Source organism: Mycteria americana, chromosome 2 (genome assembly GCF_035582795.1).
Source record: "Mycteria americana isolate JAX WOST 10 ecotype Jacksonville Zoo and Gardens chromosome 2, USCA_MyAme_1.0, whole genome shotgun sequence".
Taxonomy (NCBI): Eukaryota; Metazoa; Chordata; class Aves; order Ciconiiformes; family Ciconiidae; genus Mycteria; species Mycteria americana.
Window position 1 is genome coordinate 97,206,864 of NC_134366.1, and position 22,130 is coordinate 97,228,993.

A 22,130-nucleotide genomic window follows, 5' to 3' on the forward strand; every position below is an offset into this window, starting at 1 on the left:
ATCTGGGAATGACGCTTGGCTTTATTTCTCAGTCACAGAAGTGAGGTGACAGCCTGATTTGAGTTTCACACCACAGCTCCAAATCTTAACATCCTTCCCAGCTGCCAGGAGAACAGAGCAAGGAGGAAGCACGTACCACTTTCTAGGATCCAAACAAGAAGGGCATTATAGGATCTTTTTCACTGAAGCTCCCTCAAGAAAGGCACCTGGAGCAGCCCTGCAATCAGCTCCTGCAGTAGGTCCTATCTAAACCTGCTGTCCTTCAGCCCTCCTTGTGGCTTCTTTTGTGGTACTGTGCTGTGCTGTTCTCCTTTGACCCCTCGTTTCATCCCCTTCCATGATCGGGCTTTTTTTATCCTGTGTTTTAGCTGCCCAGTTGTATCTTCCCCAGCCTATACTTCTCTCTCCCTCAGGTCTCGCTCTCTTCCTTCCTCTCACGCACCTTTCCTTTCCCAATTTTCTCATTTACTTTTTTTAGCTTTGTCTGTTGCAGAGAAAGTAGAACCTGTCTAGCGTACAGCTAGACAAAAACCATGAACTAATTTTCCCTAAAATAGATCAACCGTCTTCCTAAATCTCTTAGTTAACTACATTCCTAGCCATCTCCCTTCCTCCCTGGTCAGAAGCGCAATGCTTCTGCGCTCCCTGCCGTCCCCTTTTTCCTGCATCTCCCTCAGCACAGGCTGCTCCTGCTATAAGCCATCGTGTCTTCAGTAGGAGCAGTTTTATTTTTGGTGCAGCAGGAACTTCATCCTGCCCTAGTTCATGCAGCGTACTTTTCCGTCTTTCTTCCTTGCACGATTTTTTGCTGCAGCTTATCACACGCGCTCTGCTCCCCTTCTGCTACAGCTTCAAAGCACTCCAGATTTTTTTGATTTGCCTCTCCCACTGCTCCAAGACTCCGAGTGATACAGAGAACCTCCTACAGCCAGAAAGTGACTGTGATTTTTAGCGATGATGTTTGCTATAACTATTTAAAGCACACTTAAGAAGACACATAATAAGTAGGTTTGAGGGAAGTGGTAGCAATCCACCCACTACCTTCCTTTTAGCTAACCCTTTAATTAAATATTAAAGATATGGTTCTCAGGAAGATTTAAAATAACCCACTGACAGAAAAAAGAGACAGGTTAAAAAACAGCAGAAAAAGAAATAATCCCCCCCAAAGACTTACCACACCTTCACACTGCTTTTAACATAATTTTACTGTGCTGATGAGGGAAGAGCTTTTCCGAAGGGAAATAACAAACCTTATGCTTTCCAGTGCTAGATCTCTCTATATGTTCTCAGGGAGTCCCACCAGGGATTGCAAATTATTTGATGCCTAACTAAACATACTAGTTTCCTCTTTCATAAAGGATAGCAAAAAAGAAATGTTTATAAAACTGAGTTAATAAATTACTTGAAATGTTATTCCTGACTCGAAAGACACATTCTGCTGCTGGATGCACAGAATTGATACACAGTTTGAGAGGAAAAGTATATATACACTGATTACAGCATCGTCTCCAAGTATAAAACAGGGTGAGATAAATCACAGCAAGATCTGTGCAGATTTGCGGTATGCAGCATTTCCATTTATAACTCAGATAAGGCACACCAGGTGGGTACCACAAACGGTCAGAGGAGAAAGAGAAGAGGCAGCTGATGGAGATGAGAAGTGTAAAGAAACCAGCTATGTCCACGAAACTGAGTGGCTGACCTGCATAACCATTTTTGTGAAGGCTTTAATTATTCTCCCTGTCTAGCTGAAAAACTGCTACACTGGCAAAGCATCTGCAGATAAACCGAGCAGTGTTTTTTGCACCAGTACCGCAAGAATATCTGCTCTGCTGCTTCTTCGCTTCTGTTTGAACTCCATTGTCCTTTGTTACTGTTCTGTTCTTCTCTGCTGTGTGTAGTTTTACATTGAACTCCAAACCCCAAAACTCTGTATAGTCTCCACTGTTGCTGTAATACAAACAGAAACTGGTCAACCATTTCGATTTGGTCTAGCGTTAGCCATATAACGGAAAGTGTTTTCAAACACACAGTTTTCCCCCTCCATATTAGTCTTACAATCGATACTGTCCTGCTTTCAATTAAAATATCACCACAACAGATACATCTATAAGGTGTCTACAATTTCACAACAGAAAACCTATTGCTTTGAATACAAAAGTTGGCCAAAATGATTGAATTCCTGAGGCAACAGAAACGATACTGGTGATTTTATTCAGCGTGTGTCCAATACGATTTTCCATTCGGAATGCACATTTTTAATGCTTTTCTTATACCATTCTAAACATTACCTTCAGCTTTTATGGAGTCCCTTAGAAAGTTTTTTTTTTTTTTTTTTCAATTTGTTTACCAGAAAACTTAAATCTTAATGATTAAATAAGAGGACATTTATATACATCAGTGGGTTTTCTCAGATACTGGGCTCTAAGTACATACAATGTCTATTGAGTGAAAATAAAAAAGAAAATTCCAGTCATGCAAATCATCTTACAAACCATGTTCCATTTGACTTGAAAATTTTTACTCTGTTACTGGCATATCATTTTGAAATTAAGCAGATATTTTTTAAGGTTGCTTTGTCCATTTCCATTCATTTGTTTTGCCCTTTTGAAGAACTGACAGGCCACATGCTACTGCAGAAGGTACCGGCAGGGTAATAAAGGTTCTGCTACCACCAACCAACCACTCCAAGCCCTGGCATGGATGTGTTTAAAAAAACCACCTAACCTTCAGCTAACTGCACTGGTTTATTTCTGAACAGCACATCACAATATCAGCATAGATAGCACATTGTAACCGGTTGGGTGATTCCACTTAGTAATTTTTCAACACTAGGACCTTTCAGCATTTTAATTCTGGTTTCATTTATGAATTAAAGGTCATATATAGAGCACAAATGAGGTCTAAATTTAGTCACAGCAGACCACAGTTCCACATAAAGACAAATCTTCAAGTTATGTTGACCTGCTAGGAGACAAAGATAAACAGCACAGCAAACATGTACCTGCAATGCACTGCTTCCCTATTAAATATTAACTGTTTCATTTACATTTAAATGAACTGAGCAGTAATGGATAGAGTTTCCAGTACTGCTGTTTGGTGCTGCTGTCATGGAAAGAAGCTGAAGACAATGTGGGCTGTATGGGGGCAAATGACTCAATCTCAGCATCCGCTCAAGTGACTTCAATGATGACCATTCTCCAGTCTTGAAACATAATCCTACACAGCATTTTTTTTTCTCTCCCTCTGTAAACACATCTGTTCATAAATAACTTAGATGTCTCCGTGACATTCATGGTATGTAACTGAAGCTGAAGTAGAAAAGGATGGGCGGTGTACAGCACTGAGGAGATGTCACAGTACTTTTGTTCAGCATTTTTGTCAAGTGCAGGTTGCTAACATCAGCCATCAGAGACGGGCGGGGTGACCCACCCATATTTTTCATGGGTCTTCACCAAACTCTTAAATGTTGCTTCAGCTTCCTTTCGACTGAATGACTTTTTTGATTTGCCAGCTTTTCTGCAGATACGGCCCTGCACCAAACAAAAAAGAAAACCTTCATTAAACATGTGAACACGCAGCTGGAAACCACAGCTTAACTTTTCAACGCATCAAGCCAAGAGGCATTCACTTACGGGTACCAGAAAGCAGAGTTCCCAAACTGGGGCAGACAACTACATTATTAGAGATGATTAAAAATGATACGCAGTAAAGGGGGGGGGGGCGGAAGGGAAGACATCTGCCGGGCTATTTCTTCCCGGCGAGCCCCCGTGCTGGCACGCTGCCCTGCATGCAGCAACCAGCGGCCGCTGCTGTGGCCGCGCTGCACGGCTCGCCTCCCTCTCTGCCGCGCGGGGACCCCTGCCAACAAACGAAGGGACCTCTACCATAAAGCGTTTGGCGTGCGGACCCTCGCGCCCACCCCGTACGGTCAGGGCCGCAGCCCTAAGCAGACAGGGACCGTGAGGAGCACACCGATACGCCACAGAAACGGGGCCTCGGCATGGCGGGGTGCCGCTTTCCACCGGCTCCTGGGGACAGGCGGGTTTTGTGAGCGTTCCCCGCAGCCCTTTTCAGCCGCAGGAGGGGATGGGGGTCCCCAGCCCCCCCGGTCCCCCAGGGCCAGCGGCTGTGGGTGAAGGAGGCAGGCTGCTGCAAGTGGTGCCGAGGTACCAGCTCGGGGCTGGGAGACGGAAAGAGGTTTCAAACCAGTTTTGATGCCACGCTCGCAATATAGTCGGCGGTGCGAGCATCACGGAGTGGAGGACCCTGGAGAACCATCATAAAAGCAGAGTGTTTCTGCGTGCTACGTCTCAGGGGTACCCGTGACCCCGCTGCCAATGCAGAGCGTCACTAAAAATTACATCCATCCCACGAAACACACTCCATTCTTCTTCTAATCTGACCCGTGAGAAACAAATAGCCCTGGCATTTCTTAAAGGCAGGAGCACCTTAAAACCAACTTGTTTCCAACCTACATAAAAAACTCAAATTTGTTTACTACCCCTTCATGACAAGTTTGGTAATAAATGAAAATATGCACATTTAAACATACTGCATCTTTATTACTTTGCAATTAAATATTACCTCTAAATGCACGGCAGTATGTAATTTCAAACCCTTGTTTGGCAACAGGGACATTTACTGAGTTATTAATAGCTTACCTTATTTTTCACATTGGTCCATGTCAATTACCAACTAACAGAGACACAAGAAAGATATATAGCTGCAGATTTACTCCACTCTACAGCAACAATACCCTTTAAAGTATGCCTATTGGATTTGTCACAAAATAGGAGATTATTGGAGTAACAAGTCTAATAATTTTAATAACTGTTTGATAGACTGCACTGAAAGCCTTTTTTAGAATAAGTGGTATTTGATGAGCAAATACCATATTACAGTGTTAGAAGCATTAAGAACCAAGTTAGTATGTTCTAATTTTTTCCATTCTTTTGCTCCAAATGATGCATCAGGCTGCATCTTTTGCCTCCCGTATTTTACTGTCAATTTGGAATTTAAGCTGAAAATTGTCATTCATAATCGCATGCAACAAATAATACTGAGAAAACAATCAGGTATACGGAGCTGAAAAAAAGGGGAAAAAAAGAAAACAAACTCTGTCCTCGGGAGTATCAAAGTTATTTTTACAGACTAAAGTGAGTAAGATTAGTCTGCAGTGTGGACAAATCATTTTGTTCTAGAAAGCTGTCACAATATTGCACAGAGATGCTTTTGTGTTCAGCACCATTCCTATTATAACAAAACTATGGACACATGAGATAAAAAAGCTGTTTCCTACTCCTGTTTTAATAAGGCATTTTTCTGTGTGGTTTGACTTCTCTTTCAGAGCCTACCTTAACTAAAGATTAGGAACAGCCTCTAATTCCCACCTCGATTTATTCACAGCCAATTTATACCCATTTGGTTTTCACAAAAATAGCTATTTTACCTTTTGATGCTTTTCCTCGCCTTTCTCCCTAGTCGCCATTTACAGACTAGCAATGTATTTCCTCTTTAAATACCCCTTGATAGACTAAACAGCAAGACACCTTCCCCATCCCCGTACTAATTTGGCAATTAATATTTCCCAAATAAGGATGATCTGAATGGTACTCGATTTAACCCCGCTAATGAATTTTCTTAGAAAATGTTTCTTTTTAGTTGTGACAAAAGGAATAATTAAATAAAACTGGGTAACATATTTTTAAAATCTCATTGACTAATTACCTTACATATCCTGCAGGAGTATTTTTGTTGTTACAAAACATATTTTATTTTCTTCCTAATCTGAGCTTTTGTTGGAAGCATACTTGGAGAAACATACGAAAAGATACAGCAGAGTGCAACAGAAGATGAAATCAGCACAGGAAATGCTGTCCTCAAAATCTCACCAATGAAATACTTTCAAAGTAAATATAAACTTACTCTACTACTTAATTTCTGGATTAGGTCCATTTGCCACCTCTTGTCTTATACATATTATTTTTTATCATTGAAGGCTTTGATACCTTTCTGAATTGTGTGCATAGCACCTAGCACAGCATGATCCATGTCTTCCCCAGCTTTATCGAAGTATTAATACTGATCTGTACCTAGAAATAGGATCTTTGCATTGAGAAAGATCTTTGCTATCGCTCATGTTCAGTGTCAGCTACTTACTGCTTTCAAACAAGGAAAGTAAGAATTTTTTGGTGTTGCAATAATGCAGTGAATACCATCATCGCATCATCTAAAATGTTACTGGAGCCACAGCAGATGAAATGAGCTTTGTTCCACGAGTTTATTCTCATATTTCTTTGTTATCAATGTAACGAATCATTAAATCCACTTCTAAAATGCATTCTGGTACCATATGCAGGTTGTATGTCAACTGCATCATCAAAGACCAGCTAATTCTACCCCGCTGTAGTCCATGGATTTCTATGTTTATACAGAAACTATGGGTGGCATGGTTAGCACTGTCTATTATTAACCAATATCCTGCCAGGTGTTTATAATTTGGATAAAATTTAACCTCATGGACTGAAAGTTTCCCTTTTTGGTGCCTCAAGTAAACCTGAGGTAAAAAGAAAGAAGGGTGGAATTTCAGTCGACACAGTTCAGATGCTTTTCAGTCTATGCTCAGGTGGTATCTACTGTCTTAAGGATTTTTAGCTTTTTGCCATTCCCACAAAACTCCTCCCAAGTTAACTAAAAAATGGCATTTTGGATGCAATTATAAAAGAAAGTGTCAAACGTTTTAACAGGCACTGTTACCAGCTCTGACTACAGCTAATTTTCAGACTTCTGCTTAAACATGCAGTCATTTTAACTCTGGTCAGGAGACTATGAGCTGCTGCATTCTGTAAATATGACAAATATAGAATCATAGAATAGTTTGGGTTGGAAAGGACCTTTACAGGTCATCTAGTCCAACCCCCCTGCAATGAGCAGGGACATCTTCAACTAGATCAGGTTGCTCAGAGCCCCGTCCAACCTGACTTTGAATGTTTCCAGGGATGGGGCCTCCACTACCTCTCTGGGCAACCTGTTCCAGTGCCTCAACACCCTCATTGTAAAACATTTCTTCCTTATATCTAGTCTAAATCTACCCTCTTCTAGTTTAAAACCATTACCCCTTGTCCTATCGCAACAGGCCCTGCTAAAAAGTTTGTCCCCATCTTTCTTATAAGCCCCCTTTAATTACTGAAAGACCACAATAAGGTCTCCCCGGAGCCTTCTCTTCTCCAGGCTGAACAACCCCAAGTCTCTCAGCCTTCCCTCATAGGAGAGGGGTTCCATCCCTCTGAGCATTTTTGTGGCCCTCCTCTGGACCCGCTCCAACAGGTCCATGCCCTTCCTGGGCTGAGGGCTCCAGAGCTGGACCCAGTACTCCAGGTGGGGTCTCACCAGAGTATATGGTCAATACAATAGGTAAATACAGTGCTGGCCATAGCTTAATTGCGCACAACTGCATTTTGACCAATCTCTAAACCATGCACGTCACTACTGCCATGGTAAGGAATACAGATCATTTGCACGGCCAATGTTTTGATGTGTCCAGCACCAAATCAAGAAAAGATATCAAACCGATATCTGAACAAGATCAAAACATTCCACAAAAGATTAAAAACAGAGAAAACCCAAGAAAGCCTTTCATAAAGATATTAATGTTGACTTTAGCTCTGAGAAGTCACACCAGGAGCTTATTTAAATACTTGCAATACTTTCAGACACTCACACACTGCTTTTCATAAAGGGATAACTGAAAACCTAATTAAAATAAAAGAGTTGGAGAGAACATTTCAGATTTTGCCATCTGCTATGACTTCATATACTTATCAAGATATAATTTTAACAAGATAGAAACACATGAAAGGTAAAAGTAATGCCACAGCATCCCCGTGGTTAGGCAGCCACGCCGACATGCAGGGGGACATGTGCTGCACTCGGCCTCCTCACCCGCTTGTGCTCCTGCTGCGCCCAGTTTGCACGGCACGGTGAGCAATTGCACGCCCCTCCTCTACTCTTTACCCAAACTAACGAGTTGGAACAAACAGCTGGTAAGGACCCGGTCTATAACCCTGATAACTGCTAGGAGAAAGACCGCCTGGAGCAGCCTGCTGCGGGTAGCCTTCTCAGGACCCTGGCCATACCGAGGGACCGCTCCCTCCCGCCATATTCAGCAAAAGACCCGAGGTAGATCTCATATGATTTGCCACCCGCATTTACAGAGCACTGCGGGCAAGTCTGGGAGCTTTTCTTCTTCTCAGTGATGCCACAGTAGTCTCCACTGTTTCCACAATCATGAACACATGAGCACGTCCTCCCCTTGAGAACACCACGTGACACTGAAGCGCATCCTCAAAAATATTCAACTCAACATCTAGCAGCTCTTTGAAGTTCTTCAGTATCATTATCGGCAATGTGCCATATCTCTTCTTCCCCAACAACAGCATGCCACGAAGGAGTCCGAAGACAGAGTTAAGTCCTGTACAGAGATACCAAATATGAGGCCTGAAGCTCTTTAGCCCTGTAATCCCACTACAACCATGTATCTGCCCACGCCTGGCCTGCGTGTCACGAAAAACAGTCCTGACATTTCCTCTGGTATTTCCAGAATCAGGATGGCCTCAAAGAGATTTCTTTGGCAGCGATGAAAGGATTTATCTCTCTTGCCAAACCAACTACAGCAGCTCCCAGACCAAAACCCACCAGTTCTGGCAGAGCACACAGCATCAGGTCTGCTTCCACGTCGCATCACTTTGGCACTACCTGGAAGGACAGGACTACATAACGGTGGCTGGCCTTTCACAGGATCATACAAACACCAAAGTGCTGGCTGGAAGGGACCTATGGAGGTCTCTAAGTCCAACTTAGATACTTGGAGCTGAACTGCCAACACGGGTCAGCTGTGGCACTGCATAGCCAGGTCCTGAATCCTTCAAGGTTGCGCTCCGCCCTCTCCTGACGCAAGTCCCTGTGTCACTAGGTCCCAAATTTCAGAGACTTATTGTACGCAGTCATCAGCCCTTAAAGGACTGAGGTTATTCTGGAAACAACGTAAGCCCCTGTGCTACACGTCTCTGAGATGCCACAGCAAACCCTTCAGGCACATCCAGACTTTCTTCCCGGGACTGGTTAACAAAAAGTTGTATTCATTGCAAACAGTACGCAGCTCATAGACTCAGAAGCAGGCGAGCCTTCACGTTGTTAGCACTGGTCTTAACGCAAACTCCTCAGCCCTGCATTCCTTTCATTAATCCTGCATATGCAAATAACTCAAGGTTCGTCTTCCAAGGGCAAATCATACCTGCCTTCCCCACATGGGGCTAAATGTGGCCCATCATTTAAGCCAGCATAAGGGTGCCCGAGTACAATTTCATTTTCTCCCTTCATCTCTTAAGAGATCTCTATAGCAGGCTCTAGTGATCCACTTCTAGGTAAATGTCAAGAGATGGAAAACAAGCAAAGGTTTAGAGAGGTACACAAAAGACTGTAGGAAGTCACTGTGCCACACACTGCATCTGTGGAGATCCCTCCAAGGACAGGAAGGAGACCCACAAGGATATGCCCATTTTCCAGGTCTGTCATCCCAGGCTTCTCCATGGATGATGCAAAAACTGTGGATTTTCTAAGAGCTGGAGCACACTATGAGTCTCCAGCACGTAACATGTTCCACTAACGTGCCAGCGACTAATGGCTTTGGGACACAACTGTTCAAAGCCACATACTGTGCAAACATACTCAAATCTTTTTTGATAAGTAACAGAGGAATACAGTGCTTAAGCCTGAACCGGTCTTATTCTAGAATATTTAAACAAGTTTTCAGAGAAAAATATTTCCACTGGCTTTAAAGAAGCATTCAAAAGTAGAGCAACGCTAAAGTAAGCTACTGTCATGATTGCAATATGTCACAACATCACTGTTAGAGTGCGATATACACAGTCTCTCCTCCCAGTTACATGGTTTATAATTGTTTTCCTTCATGTACTGATGAGGCACAGTTAATCATGTCTCAAAAACCGCACACAATTTATATTGCGCTATATATAATTATTAGCTATAGCTAAAACAAAGCAGTATAGAAAACGTTGCAGACAAATACTGTTAATGTTGCAGCATAAGTGAATTAAAAATGGGATGTTTTCCTGCAAATATGTAATTTCTGAAGCAGTATTTCCACGCCTTTTTTGGTCTCCTTTTTAAGAATAATCCATACAAAGAAGTGAAAACTCAGCAAGTTCCGGCTTTAAAGCACCCTATAAATTGCTCCTTCTGGGAGCATGACTGTTCTTTGTCCAGGAAAAAGAAATCTGAGTTCCAGCTGAGTAATTATTAACGCTCACCCGTCTGCGTGCAGCCTGGTGCAAGTAGCTCTTAATCGATACGAACACTTACAGCCCCAGCCCCTGCCTGACAGCCACAGAGCACTGCGCTGCTCTTCCTCGCCTTTCCCGAAAGTCAGCACAGTCAGCAGCATGATTTCAGTACAGACGAGGGTTAAGAAACTCCCTTCCTGCATTTTACGGGTGGGACAAACTCTGCGTTGGCAAAAGAACAGGAAAATTTTGGCAGCCGACCACATTTTGGGAAGGTGCCTCTCGCATCTCCAGGGCCGAAGGTCCTGTCTTACAACATGGTGGCCTTCTGTCAAGAGAGATGGTCCCTGTCCCCTGCCATCAAATGGGCACCTGCTAGTCTAGATGACAAAGGGATGTTTTCTCTTTCAGTCTTCTGCTGAGCTCCCAGGACTACCTCTCTGTGGAACTGGATACCAGCAGAGTTACTGAGGGCAAGTCCAGGTGAAAAGGCTGGGAGCATGACAGCCCCTCTTTGCATCAGCCCACAGGTCCTCCACATCAGGAACCTGAAGTTACCCAGGTTAAACACAGCCACGGGTGTAAATCCAACCAAAGCAAAGCAAACGATCCTTTATGACAGGTTATACAGACAAAGGAGCTACAGCCCAGACAACAATGTCTACCTCCACATTTCCCAAAGTTTCACCATGCTAAAAAAAACCTAGGAGTAAAAAGCAGACTACTTCTGGGAACATTTAATCGAGTTAAGACCAAATTCAGTAAGATCAGAGTCACAAGCCGATGTACTTTTTCCCCTGCTATTTATACAAATGTGTCAATCTCTCGACTAGGATATGTTTCATACTGATGCATGTGGACATCTACTCATAGAGCCCCCGCTTCTGACTGCTTTAAGGACGTATCCTCAAATGACCTTTGGAAAGAGGATTCTCTGTACTTCATAGGTGGGAAAGAGGAATATAGTGAAGTTATATGACTTGCCCATGACTACACCTGAAGTCAGTGGCAAAACCTGGAAGCTAAACTCGGATCAACCTCTCCTCAGCCTAAGTGCAACCTCTCCTCAGCCTAAGTGCTCTAACTGTGAAATATCCTCCTCCCCCCAATAATTATAGAACACTTCAATACTAGGTATATTTTAATAGAAATGATCTTGTCAAATTTATATAAAATTTGACATTTATAGAAATTCATAGAAAATCTGAAAAATTAGTAACATTAATTTCCTCCGATTTGTCATGCTTTAGGTTTTTTTATGGGCACGTATTATGGAAATAAGCCCTACACGTCTTACTGCAGCTGGGGGTTTGTTACCATTTGTAACACAAACCTAGAAAGAGGAGAAATACCCAGTCCTTCCACAGCTCCCAAAGCTTGACTATGAGAAGCAGCTGAGCTCCAGGCCATTTCATAACACAGGCTTACTCTTCCTTCCTCAGGTTTATTTTCACTCATCTCTGAGTGCAGATTTGGCATTGTGACTGACTTGTAACTCTGTCAAGGAGTTCTATCACTGCAGAAGTTCCAGGGGTTTTGGAGACTCTGTGCAGAAAAGGATTAAATCAATGAGGATCATCGATTTTAACACCACGCACAAAGTCATGAAGCAGATAAAAAGACATTTTCCAAGGACAGACTCTGCACGTGCACGAGGCAGGCATGTATCTGCCACACATGGCTGAGAACAGGCACACTTGATGTACCACTCCTCAGTCTGACTTTTAACTGCAACGGGGCAAATCAGACTGGCACCTTGGTCCTGTTGCAGAACAGGAATCACCTGAATGTCTTAAGTGTGGTGCCCACCTACCCGTTTCGTGCAGATCAATAGGGACTGCAAATTCATTTTCATCAGAGCACAGCTATGCTTCTCCCTAGCTTATCTCTTTCAATTCCCAGCGCAGTGCTGGTTTCACTGCCAGCCAGGTTAGGTAACAGTACCATGTCCTTCCCGTGCAGCTTGTCCTGCAGCTTCCAGGATCTACTCAATTACCACTGTTTCCAGCTGGAGTTAAAGACCAACACTGTCGAGTGCTCAGCACTCTCTAGAAATGACTCTGCGGAGTACGACTCAGACCAGCCCCAAGCCACACTTTTCAAAAATAGGATGATATCCAACAGAAACCTGGTATTCCATTTACAAGTGAGAAAACTGGATCTTGCGCACATTAAGTTTAACATATATTTTGAGCCATTCAGACAGCATAATCACCGCAGCCCCTGAAGTTCCCCCCTGTTTAGCCGCAGAGTAATTGCATGTGGCAATCCTTCCATCTTCCCATCTCCCTTCGCGCCTAATGTCAGCATTACCTTTTTTTGACAGTTACAGGAGAAGATAATTTGTAAACTGGAAACTGCATGTGAAAGACTGAATACGTTAAGGAAAAGAAGAGATTTTCACTGACTCTCATCAGCTCAAAGGAGCTCAGATGGGAAAAAGAAATGCAGATAATATTATGTTACTTAACCAGCATCCTACTTTGTGAGAGCAGGTGCCCAATCGGGGGACATGCCTCAGGTCACACCTGGCAATAAGACTCCCGCGATACAAGGACCAGAATTACTGTGGAGTTACCAATCTTTGATCTGGAAGTCTCCGGTCATGCACGGAAATCCCTGGGCATTGTGCAGATGCTAGGAAATCTGCATAGTTTCAAGGCTAGCCTGTATAAGGAAGAGTAAATCTTCCTCACAATAGAAAGTGGGTTATTTAGGTTACTCCTCCAGGAGGACACAACGTCACCCCTCGGGACTAGGCTTTCTGCATTTGAAAAAATACAATTCTTCAACAAAGTATCTGACAAAACACCCAAATGCTACACAGTTGTCTCTATCTAAACACTTTCACTGAAGAAAATGAGGACGTTTTTTATAATTCAGGGAAAGAGAATCTTGCCCTTTTGAGCAAATTCAATTTTCTTATGATCCAAAGTGGCAGTTCTTTTAAATTCTTATTTAGGAGATCAGCCAAGTATTGCCAGGAAAAATTAGTTCTTCCTGCCATAAAAGCATGTTTTAAAATAAGCAGTTTATTTCAATTTAGTGATTTAACTTAGTGATAACTACTTTAACACTAAGGATGATAGTTGAAAGTATTTTAAAATTTTCCTTTTTATGCTTTGAAGGGGTAAACTGGAGATTATGTCCCCCCCCTGCTTTTTAAAAGAATTAAAACAGCCTCCTACTTCAATGAGTTGGAATCCCTGTGTCTTCATTCCTCTCAGTAGAATATATTTGCATAATAATAGTGGATAGTCAGAACAGCAATATATCAGAGTACACATGAACAATGTTTTTTCCAGCGCATTCATCAGTCCGAGCACCTCAACATAGCAAATATATATGCTCCCACTTAAACTTCAGCTTGAAAATCCTAGGTTTCTCAATTGCAATAAAAGAGAAATCTTAGAAGGCCAACATATCTGATTTTCCTCTGAAGCTAAACAATATTCTTTGTTACCTCTTTGGCCCAGCATTTATACCTTTTCATGGGGAACAAGGCCCATAATACATTCTTTGTCTCCTCTGTAATCTTTGTATATAAATCTATGTGTTTTTCAACCATGGACCTAAAGCAACATTTCTTCCCTTGATGATAACCGGCATCATTTGCTCAGGCAGCTAATGGGAAGCAAAAAGCAAGCCGGTTTTATTTTTTAAGGCCCTAATACGATACAATGGCTCCAAATAATTCAGAGACCACTGTGTTCTCTATACATTTCTGCAGCCTTTGAGATTAGCTGATTTATTCATGGCTACAGTCCTCAAACGCTGCATCTAGAGTATGAAAACCCATGGATTTGCAATTAATTTCTGCTATACATATTTGAAAGACCTGGAGTCTGCTGACCTCCTGGACAGCATGCAAGTCCCATCTGCTATCTGCTCACTCATACTTTTGTTTGAAAGGATGAAGAGGGAGTAATTTAGACTGTGATTAACTGCTACCTTCTGTATCTGTTTTTCATAAAATAAGCCCATTTCTCCTGTTTCAATCTGGTAGAAGTCAGCTAGGATACTTGTATTTTTAAAATGGAAAGATAAATCAGACCAATGGTCATACAAGGCACATACCTCTCGAAGCAAACTAACGGGATTCCACTGAGGTATCTCCAATATTACAATACGAGGGATGAAAGTACTATATACCAACAACTTATTTGAATTCAGGAAATTTTCCTATAGAAAATGAAATCTTAATTAGAAATTATATTTTGTTTTTGATTTAAATCATTATATAGAAGCCCACCACAGCAAGAGTACTTGTAACTAGGGGTTCCCTGTTCCTATTTTAGTATGTCCTGACAAAATTTTTATGCTCCTTCTATTCACGGGAAGAATAAGAGAGTATTTTCCTCAAAACAAAGAACTTTTTCCAGGACATAATCTGCAGACTCGCCAGTTACCTGAGCGCTGCCTTTGGCTGGCGGTCCTGTCCCCAGCCTCCACAGAGAGAACAAGGGACTCATAAAAAGGACAAGGCTGCTACTGGTCAACACTACTGCAAGCTTAAACCCAAAGTCCTCAAGGCATCAGGTGCCGCTGTGTTCGTTGTTCTCAAAAAAAGAAGAAAAATATTCCCGATTAATTATTTGGACATTGGCATACGTAGCTTTGTCCTCTTTTAAACTTCCACCAAACCAGCGTCAGACCATTCCTCTCCAGTGAGGAACAAGAAGTCTATTAGAGGACACAAAATCCTCTCCCACTTTTGGACAAAGTCTGCTGCCTTTCACTTGGCACCTTATCATCCGCCGTGTTTCCAAACGAGAGAGATGACCCCCCCGAAACTGGGGCGCTGGCCTCAGCCCTGTGCGTCACTCACGGAGAGCCACGACGAACCTCCCGCTGCTTCATCGCTCCCCCACGACCAGCACTGCTCCCCCTTCCTTCCTGCAGTTACTAATATTATCGTGACAAGGGCACTGTTATCAGGAAGCGGAGAGCAACAGACTCGTTTTTAAAATCTCTCTCTTAAATGATCAATAAAACCATTTTAAAGGGTGCTGCTAAGAAGGAATAACACTCAAGGAGCCACTTCCACAGCCTGGATAGACAGACAGACACGGGAGGCTCTGCCTAGACAGGCATGTCGCACAGTTGCCTCCAGGACAACAAACAACTGGTATTGAAATTATTTTGTCAGCATCACCCCACCTCCTTGGCCGACACCCCAGCTCCGCAGCAGCTCACAGCTACCATTTTGCCGGTTCGGCAGGGCCGAGCTTTCGCCCGTGACGACGGGAGCCAGCGAGCAGCTGACTCTGCAGGAAGCGAGTACAAAGTCATCCCCTTAAAACCAAGGCTACAGTTGAGTTAAGGACAAGACCAAGTTTTTAAAAATAACATTCTGGATCCCAGGCAGATAAACAGTCTTAGGCCTCTGACGTACTGAGAATTCCCCTCAAGATACTGACTAGAGCTGTGTGAGTAATTGAAGCAACCAACCAACCAAGCCCCAACTTTTTTGCTAATTAACTTTTTTTTTAACTTGAAAACTGGGAAAAAAAAAAAAAAAGCGTAGTTCAGGACCGTTGAATTGTTTCATTCCAACAGAAATTGTCTCTCTCGCATTTTAAACATTTTTTTCCAGACAAAAAATATCTAAAAATGCAACACCAGATTCGTGATAGGAAGCAAGGGTATGCATCCCATAAGGGAGGACATCTCTCAAGCAAGGTCACCTGAGGCGTATGGTTCCTGCTTGGTGAAATCTGGAGAAACAGCCACCCTGCTTTAAAATCCAGCCCCTGGGAGACATGCTTAGGTTTGGGAACCTGGACCCAGGTTTCCCCGCATACAAAGGCAATGCTGAAAAGTAACGGAAAAGTGCTACCTCTTAACTTCTGTGTTGCACACTTGCGTCTCCTTATGGACATAACTCCCGAGTGAAATGTTTCACCTGTGAGATGTCAGAATGACTTCTCTCAATTTTTCTTTTACCTGTCAAATCCATTAAAAAAATCTGAACTCGTCAAGAATCTTGACTGCCCGAAAACGTATTTTTCAGTGTTAGTTTCATCTGCTTTTTGATCGCTTCATCAAAAAAAAAAAAAAAAGGTTATATATGTTCATAGGTTACTACTAGCTCTGACAAAACAACAGACCAAGAAGTGCTGTGTTCCTCTCTGAAGAACCGGCAGAGAACAGCAGCGTTACAGTTAGCTCGGCAAAACGGGACCGATGAGAAACGCTGAATGAAATCAACCACCTCGGTTTTATCACGCAAATTGCCAAAAGGAGGAAGGTACGCTGGCGGGGAGTTCAGTCCTGCCTACTCACACCGGTGCCCGCGCCGGCGAGGCGCGCTTTCGGATGCGTCGCAGGCTCGAGTATTCACGATGATTTCACGCTAAATCATGGCGCTGCGCACCGGTGACATTTCTCTGGAAGGCCCCATTTACCCACCGGCGCCGGCAGTGCCCCATCTCCCACTCGGCCTCGTGGCTGCCGCCATTTGCTCACGCAGGGTCATTCTGAGGCGGTGGAGAACGGACCTCGCCCTTCCAGCCTTTCTGATTAATAGCAAGCGTGATGAATATTTCACGCTATTGCAGGGTGCAGGCTGCTTACAGAAATTACACAATTAACCTGGTGTAAGCCATCGCTATTTGTTCAGGACGGCTCCTTGCAGGCACCGAGACTACCCACAGCACGGCAAGTTACCCAAAACCAGCCCCGCAGCTCTGGGAAATGCAGCGCCTCGGCTCTCAACGTTTCGGCGGCTCTATTTTCATTTCTTAAAAATTACGGTCAAAAGTAGATTAGCTGTAAAATGAAAAATGAAACGGGGATAGGGGAGCGCCTGTCGTATTTTGAGCCCTATTATGCAATGGAGTCGAGATTACATAACGAGGGGAGTGCGATTACCGAAACGTGGCTCCCATGACGTGGAGCCTGGCTATGATGACAGGCTGGCAACCCATCACGGGCTGCACCTCTGTAACCCAGAAATTAGATTTATTGTCAGTATTACCTATTAACATTTCCACTTGGAAGGCACGTTCCAAGACATTGAAACGTGCATGTTACACCTATTTAACTACTAAGTTACTGGCAGCGATTTATTTCAGCCTCTTATTCTGTCCCACATGCATTCTCTTTTTTTATAATTAACTTCGTAAACTTCTGGAAGAATGTTATTGAAACTCTTGCACTTTAAATGTGTTCATTAATAATGCACACATAAACATCCTCTGTTACCAGAAATTACTACTACTTTCTGGAAATCTCTTAAGTGGTTTAGGGAAGAAAATTATCAGATTATATAGCTTAATATTTATTACTAATAAAACAATTTAGTACTTTTCTTCACTGAGCTATTTTATGATCCCAGTAAACCTTAATTTAACCAGGTTACAGTCAACATTCAATACTGCAGAAAGATGCTGAATTGTTAAAGAAATTGAGATAATTTAGCATTGTCCTTCTAAACCCTTGTTTAAAATAATGAGAAATATGATAAAAAAGAGATGGGTTAACAAATAGTGAGATGCGGTAAGAGTAGCTACACAACTTCAACATACCCCAGGCTCAATGTAAATTAAGGCTCTTTTTTTTCTGGTAGATGTTTTTTATATCCCAAGGTGACCTAGGAAACTTGACCTCTTCAAATGCAGTGCAGAGAAAAATACGATCTGGTTAAAAACCAGGAGCAGTAGGCCCAAATCAAACAGGGAAAAAGGAGGAAAAGTTACTTACAAAAGAGTCTATTAAATAATCAAAATTAATTTTCTGTCTTAAGAGAAACCAAGCCTTTACTTCTGCTCGTGCAAGCAGTTCCACAGAGGCAAACAGGAGTAACCTCATTTTTAAGCAAATTAAAAATGTTATTACTTACTCTTTCCTCCTCTCCTTGCCAAGATATGAATTTAAGAAGTTACTTAGCATCTTTTACTGACAGACGTGGAGCTGTGCGTGTCCCCTGGGTTCAAGGGCATTCATGAAGTGAACAGGAGAACCACCCTGCCACAGCCATGTGCATATTGCCCACTACAATAACCACAAAGAAGGAGTGGCTACCGAGTTTCACCGTCAATATTTACCCATTTATTAAAAACGTTTTATGAAATACTTCTCTTCTAAGCATATTCTGCAGGAGAGAAAAAAAAAAAAGCACAAAACGCATCGATTCAGCTCAGACGAGATCCTGTGCCGGGGCGGAGAGGAGAGCTGGCAGGAACCATCTAGCTGCTGTAACTGCAGTACATACCCGAAATTACTTGCTCCTTTCAGGTAGGGAGATTTTAAACTGGTACAACTTTGCCGGCAGCTCAGGCAGCAATTCCAGGTGTGACCCCACGCCACGCCTCGGCCCTGTGCGCCAAGCCCCAAACCCGGGCGCAGCGGGGTCGCCTCTCGTCCCCCGAGGGATGCTATGCTGGACAGCACCAGACAAAGACCTGGGGGCAGCAGCTCCAGCGTCGCGCCCTACGCCAGCGGCAGCACTTCACGCAGGAGACCAGCAAGTATGGCCGACTAGCTGGCGAAGGGCAGGAGGCAGGAGGACTCGAATCCCAAACCCCGCCGGAGCCTGAAGGGTCCCTTTTGCTTTGGGGCGAGGGAGGTGGCCCTCGGGGGCAACCGGCATGACATCTTGGTGCCGCACGCAGCAGAGCCAAGCGTAGGGACAAAAGACACGCAGGAGGACACGCTGGATGCATCTGCTCCTCGCCCCTCCAAGCTGCCCTGTACCTCGGCCGCACCTGCCCGAGAAGGGACCCCAGAGCAAAACACGCGTGTCCCTGTCTCCTTCCCACTAGCGGTGCCAGGTCCTCGGGGGAGACCCGTCACCCGGGCCTGGCCAAGGTCAGCCGCAGGCGGGCCCTCACCCGCTGCCCCTTGGGGCTCCCATCCAAACACGCGCAGGGACACACTCCCCCCCGCCACACGCACGCAGGGCGAGCGCCCACGGCCCCCCTACCTGCCCCTTGACCAAGCTGGCCGCAAACTGCCTCATGACGGCCTCCACGGTGTAGGCGCTGGACCAGCCGCGGGGGGTGAGCAGCTCCATGCAGATGGCTCCGCCGTCGAGGACGTAGCCGTTCTCCAGGCGGGGGCTGAGCACCCTCATGAAGGGCGGCGAGAAGGGGAAGTTGTCGGGGAAGGTGAGGTTGAGCAGGATGTACTCCGTGTTGGTCTCCTTCATGTCCTGCCACAGCACCGAGTCCTTGTCCACCTGGTGCAGCTTCACGTTCCAGTCGAAGAGGCTCTCGTCCACCAGCTCCACCGAGATGAAGCGGTCGCTGAGCCGCGCGATGTCCTGCAGCTCCTTCATCAGCCGCCGCGTCCGCACCTGCGTGCAGTGCTGCTGCCGGCCCGCGGGCGCCAGCGGCCCCGACCCCGACGGCAGCGGCACCAGCGGCGCCGGCGCCGGCCCCGACCCGCAGCCGGAGCCGGAGCCCGAGCCGGGACCGGGGCCGGGCCGCTGCGCCGCCTCCTTACCGGCGCCGGGCTCCCTGGCCGCCTCCCGCGGCTTCTCCCTGCCGCCGCCCGAGCGCGGCTGCGGGGGCTGCTTGGCGAGCTCCGGCGCCTTCTTGTTCTTGTGGCCCCCGGGGCTGCTCTCGCTGCTGCTGCTGCTGCAGCCGCCGCCGCCCCCGGGGGGGCCCTGCGGCTGCGGCTTGTTGCTGCTGTTCTTCTGGTTGCCCCTGCCCCTGAGCGAGGAGCCCTGCTGGCTGCTGCTGCTGCGGTGGTGGTGGTGGTGGTGGTGCTTGGGGTCCTCCGTGTCCCGGTTGTGCAGCCGGATCAGCCCGATTTTCCGCAGCAGAGTGGCCATGTTGCGCGCGGCTCTGCTCTCCCTCTCGCCTTTATGGGTCGGTGGGGTTCTGTATTATTAATTTAAAGCCCGGCTCGGCGGATTTGCTGTTCGGGGGCGGGGGGGACGGCGCCGGGCGGGCGGCGAGGCCCCTCTCCCGCCGGTCTGGGCGCAGGGGGCGCGGGCGGCGGGGAGAGAAAGGCGGCGGCGCTGCCGCGGGGAGGATGTGCGGCCGCCGGCCGCCGCTCAAACGCCTCCCCTCGCTAGGGCTGCTGCGGGCAGCATTGCAGCACTGGGGCTGCTCCCGGCGACATCACGGCCCCGCTGCCGTGGCCATGATCCCGTGAAGAGGGAGGAAAAAAAAAAAGAAAAAAAAAGAAGGACGAAGAAAAAAATCCCCAACCACCCGCAAGGGAGAGCCCCCCTCCCCCCGCGCACCGCGGGCGAAATCGCCTGCGCTGCAGATGGCTTCCCCCAGCACCTTCGGCTCGCACCCGGCCGAGCCAATCCCCGGCGGCTCCCCGGCGGGCCGGTCCCCGCGCCGCGCCGGGCGCCTCCCCCCGGGGAGGGGGGGAGAGGCCGGCAGCGGCAGCCGCTGCCTCCGCGCCCTCCCTCAGCGGCGGAGCGCGCTCCGGCCCTTTGTCCGGCGCCGCCCGCGGACGGGGCCGCGCGGCTGCGGCGGGGGGAGAGGGGCCGCTCGGGGCAGCCCTGCCGCAGCCGCAGCCCCCGCCGCGCCGCGCACCCCGCGCTGCCTACGCGCCTGGCGGCACCGCCGCTGCGGGCCTCGGCGGGGCGGGGGCGGAGCGGCGGCCGGCAGGCGGCGGGGGCCCGTCCCGCAGCGCCGCCGCGCGGCCGCGCCGCGCCGTCCCGCTCCGCTCCGCTCCCCTCCGCTCCCCTCCGCTCCGCCCCGCGCTGCGGCAGCGCGGGCCCGGCCCTGGCCCCGCCGGCGCGGCGGGCCGGGGGCGGTGACAGCGGCGAGGGGGGGTTGGGGCGCTGGTAGCCAGCCGCCAGCCCGGGAAGGGCCGGCGGGTGGGTCGTGGGTAGGTATTGCGCGCGGACATGTATGTATGCGTGTGTCATCGCTCACACGGCTAGGAAAGTATGTACCGTCATACTTAAGAGTTTAGTGCACACGTATGCACGTGTATATAGCACGTATATAATGCAGACACATAAAAACTGTATGGTCATGTGTAGGGACATAATTGCATTTAAATGCACCTGCGTATATGTATTTACTGTGCATCTACCCACCTAAACGCATACAATCACATACATAAAGCATACACCTATAAATATCGATATGTAACCACGGTTGAAAGATAGATATAAGTACATACACGTGCAAATGTGTGTGTGTGTGTGTGTGTTTCTGTATTTTTTGTGTTGGGAATGACATGATAATCTTTGTTTCTTCAGCGCAGCAGATGCACATATCCCATCCCTCTTACACCTGCTTGCCTCCAGACCAGGTAGGTCCATCCTCCTGGGCCTCTATGTAGCAGAGGAAGGAAAATCTGATTCCGAAAATCTCTGTCCCCACAGCTCTCTTTACCTTCAGAGGCTGGAAAAGAAAAAAAATGCAATAAATGCTTTGAACTGGGGAGCAGCGAAGGCAAGGCCCAAAGCGTCATTGCATCTGTTGTGCAGAGGACGTAAAGCAATGGGCAGTGTGTGCATATAGCAGCATTATATTCCATATCACCTTTCCCAAGCAAACTCCCCCTTCGCCAGGAGTGGCCTAAAACACTGTCTTCCAACGTTTTGAAGAGTGGCCTACGCTGGGAAAGGACTGCTGCGCTTCTGTGAAGATCTCCGGAGGAAACTGGCTGGGTTTCTTGAAAGCTATCTGCAAAGGCACATTATGTTTTCATCAAAAACTGGGTAACTGACTCACTTCCAAAAAAATGTCGCGGTCAGTTCACTTTTGAGCTTTTTTTCCCTTTCTTCTGCCTGTTACTTAAACCACTTAGTTTTACCAACGGGTCCACATTCAGCAGGTGACCATTCACCAGTGACCATTACGTCAAACGGGATAGTGTGAAATGTAGTCTCTTTGCCAGGCTTTA

At 46.3% G+C, this 22,130-nt stretch overlaps 1 protein-coding gene across 1 annotated transcript; it reads right to left on the bottom strand.

Annotated features, from left to right (window-relative positions):
* Positions 1–2,195: 2,195 nt before the first annotated feature.
* On the bottom strand, positions 2,196–20,859 carry UBE2QL1 (ubiquitin conjugating enzyme E2 QL1). Its single transcript, XM_075494071.1, has 2 exons — positions 19,231–20,859; positions 2,196–3,533 (listed from the first exon to the last, which is right to left on the bottom strand). The coding sequence occupies exons 1-2, from the start codon at positions 20,080–20,082 to the stop codon at positions 3,402–3,404; spliced, it is 984 nt and encodes a 327-aa protein (XP_075350186.1). The 5' UTR covers positions 20,083–20,859; the 3' UTR covers positions 2,196–3,401.
* Between the last annotated feature and the right edge of the window lie 1,271 nt (positions 20,860–22,130).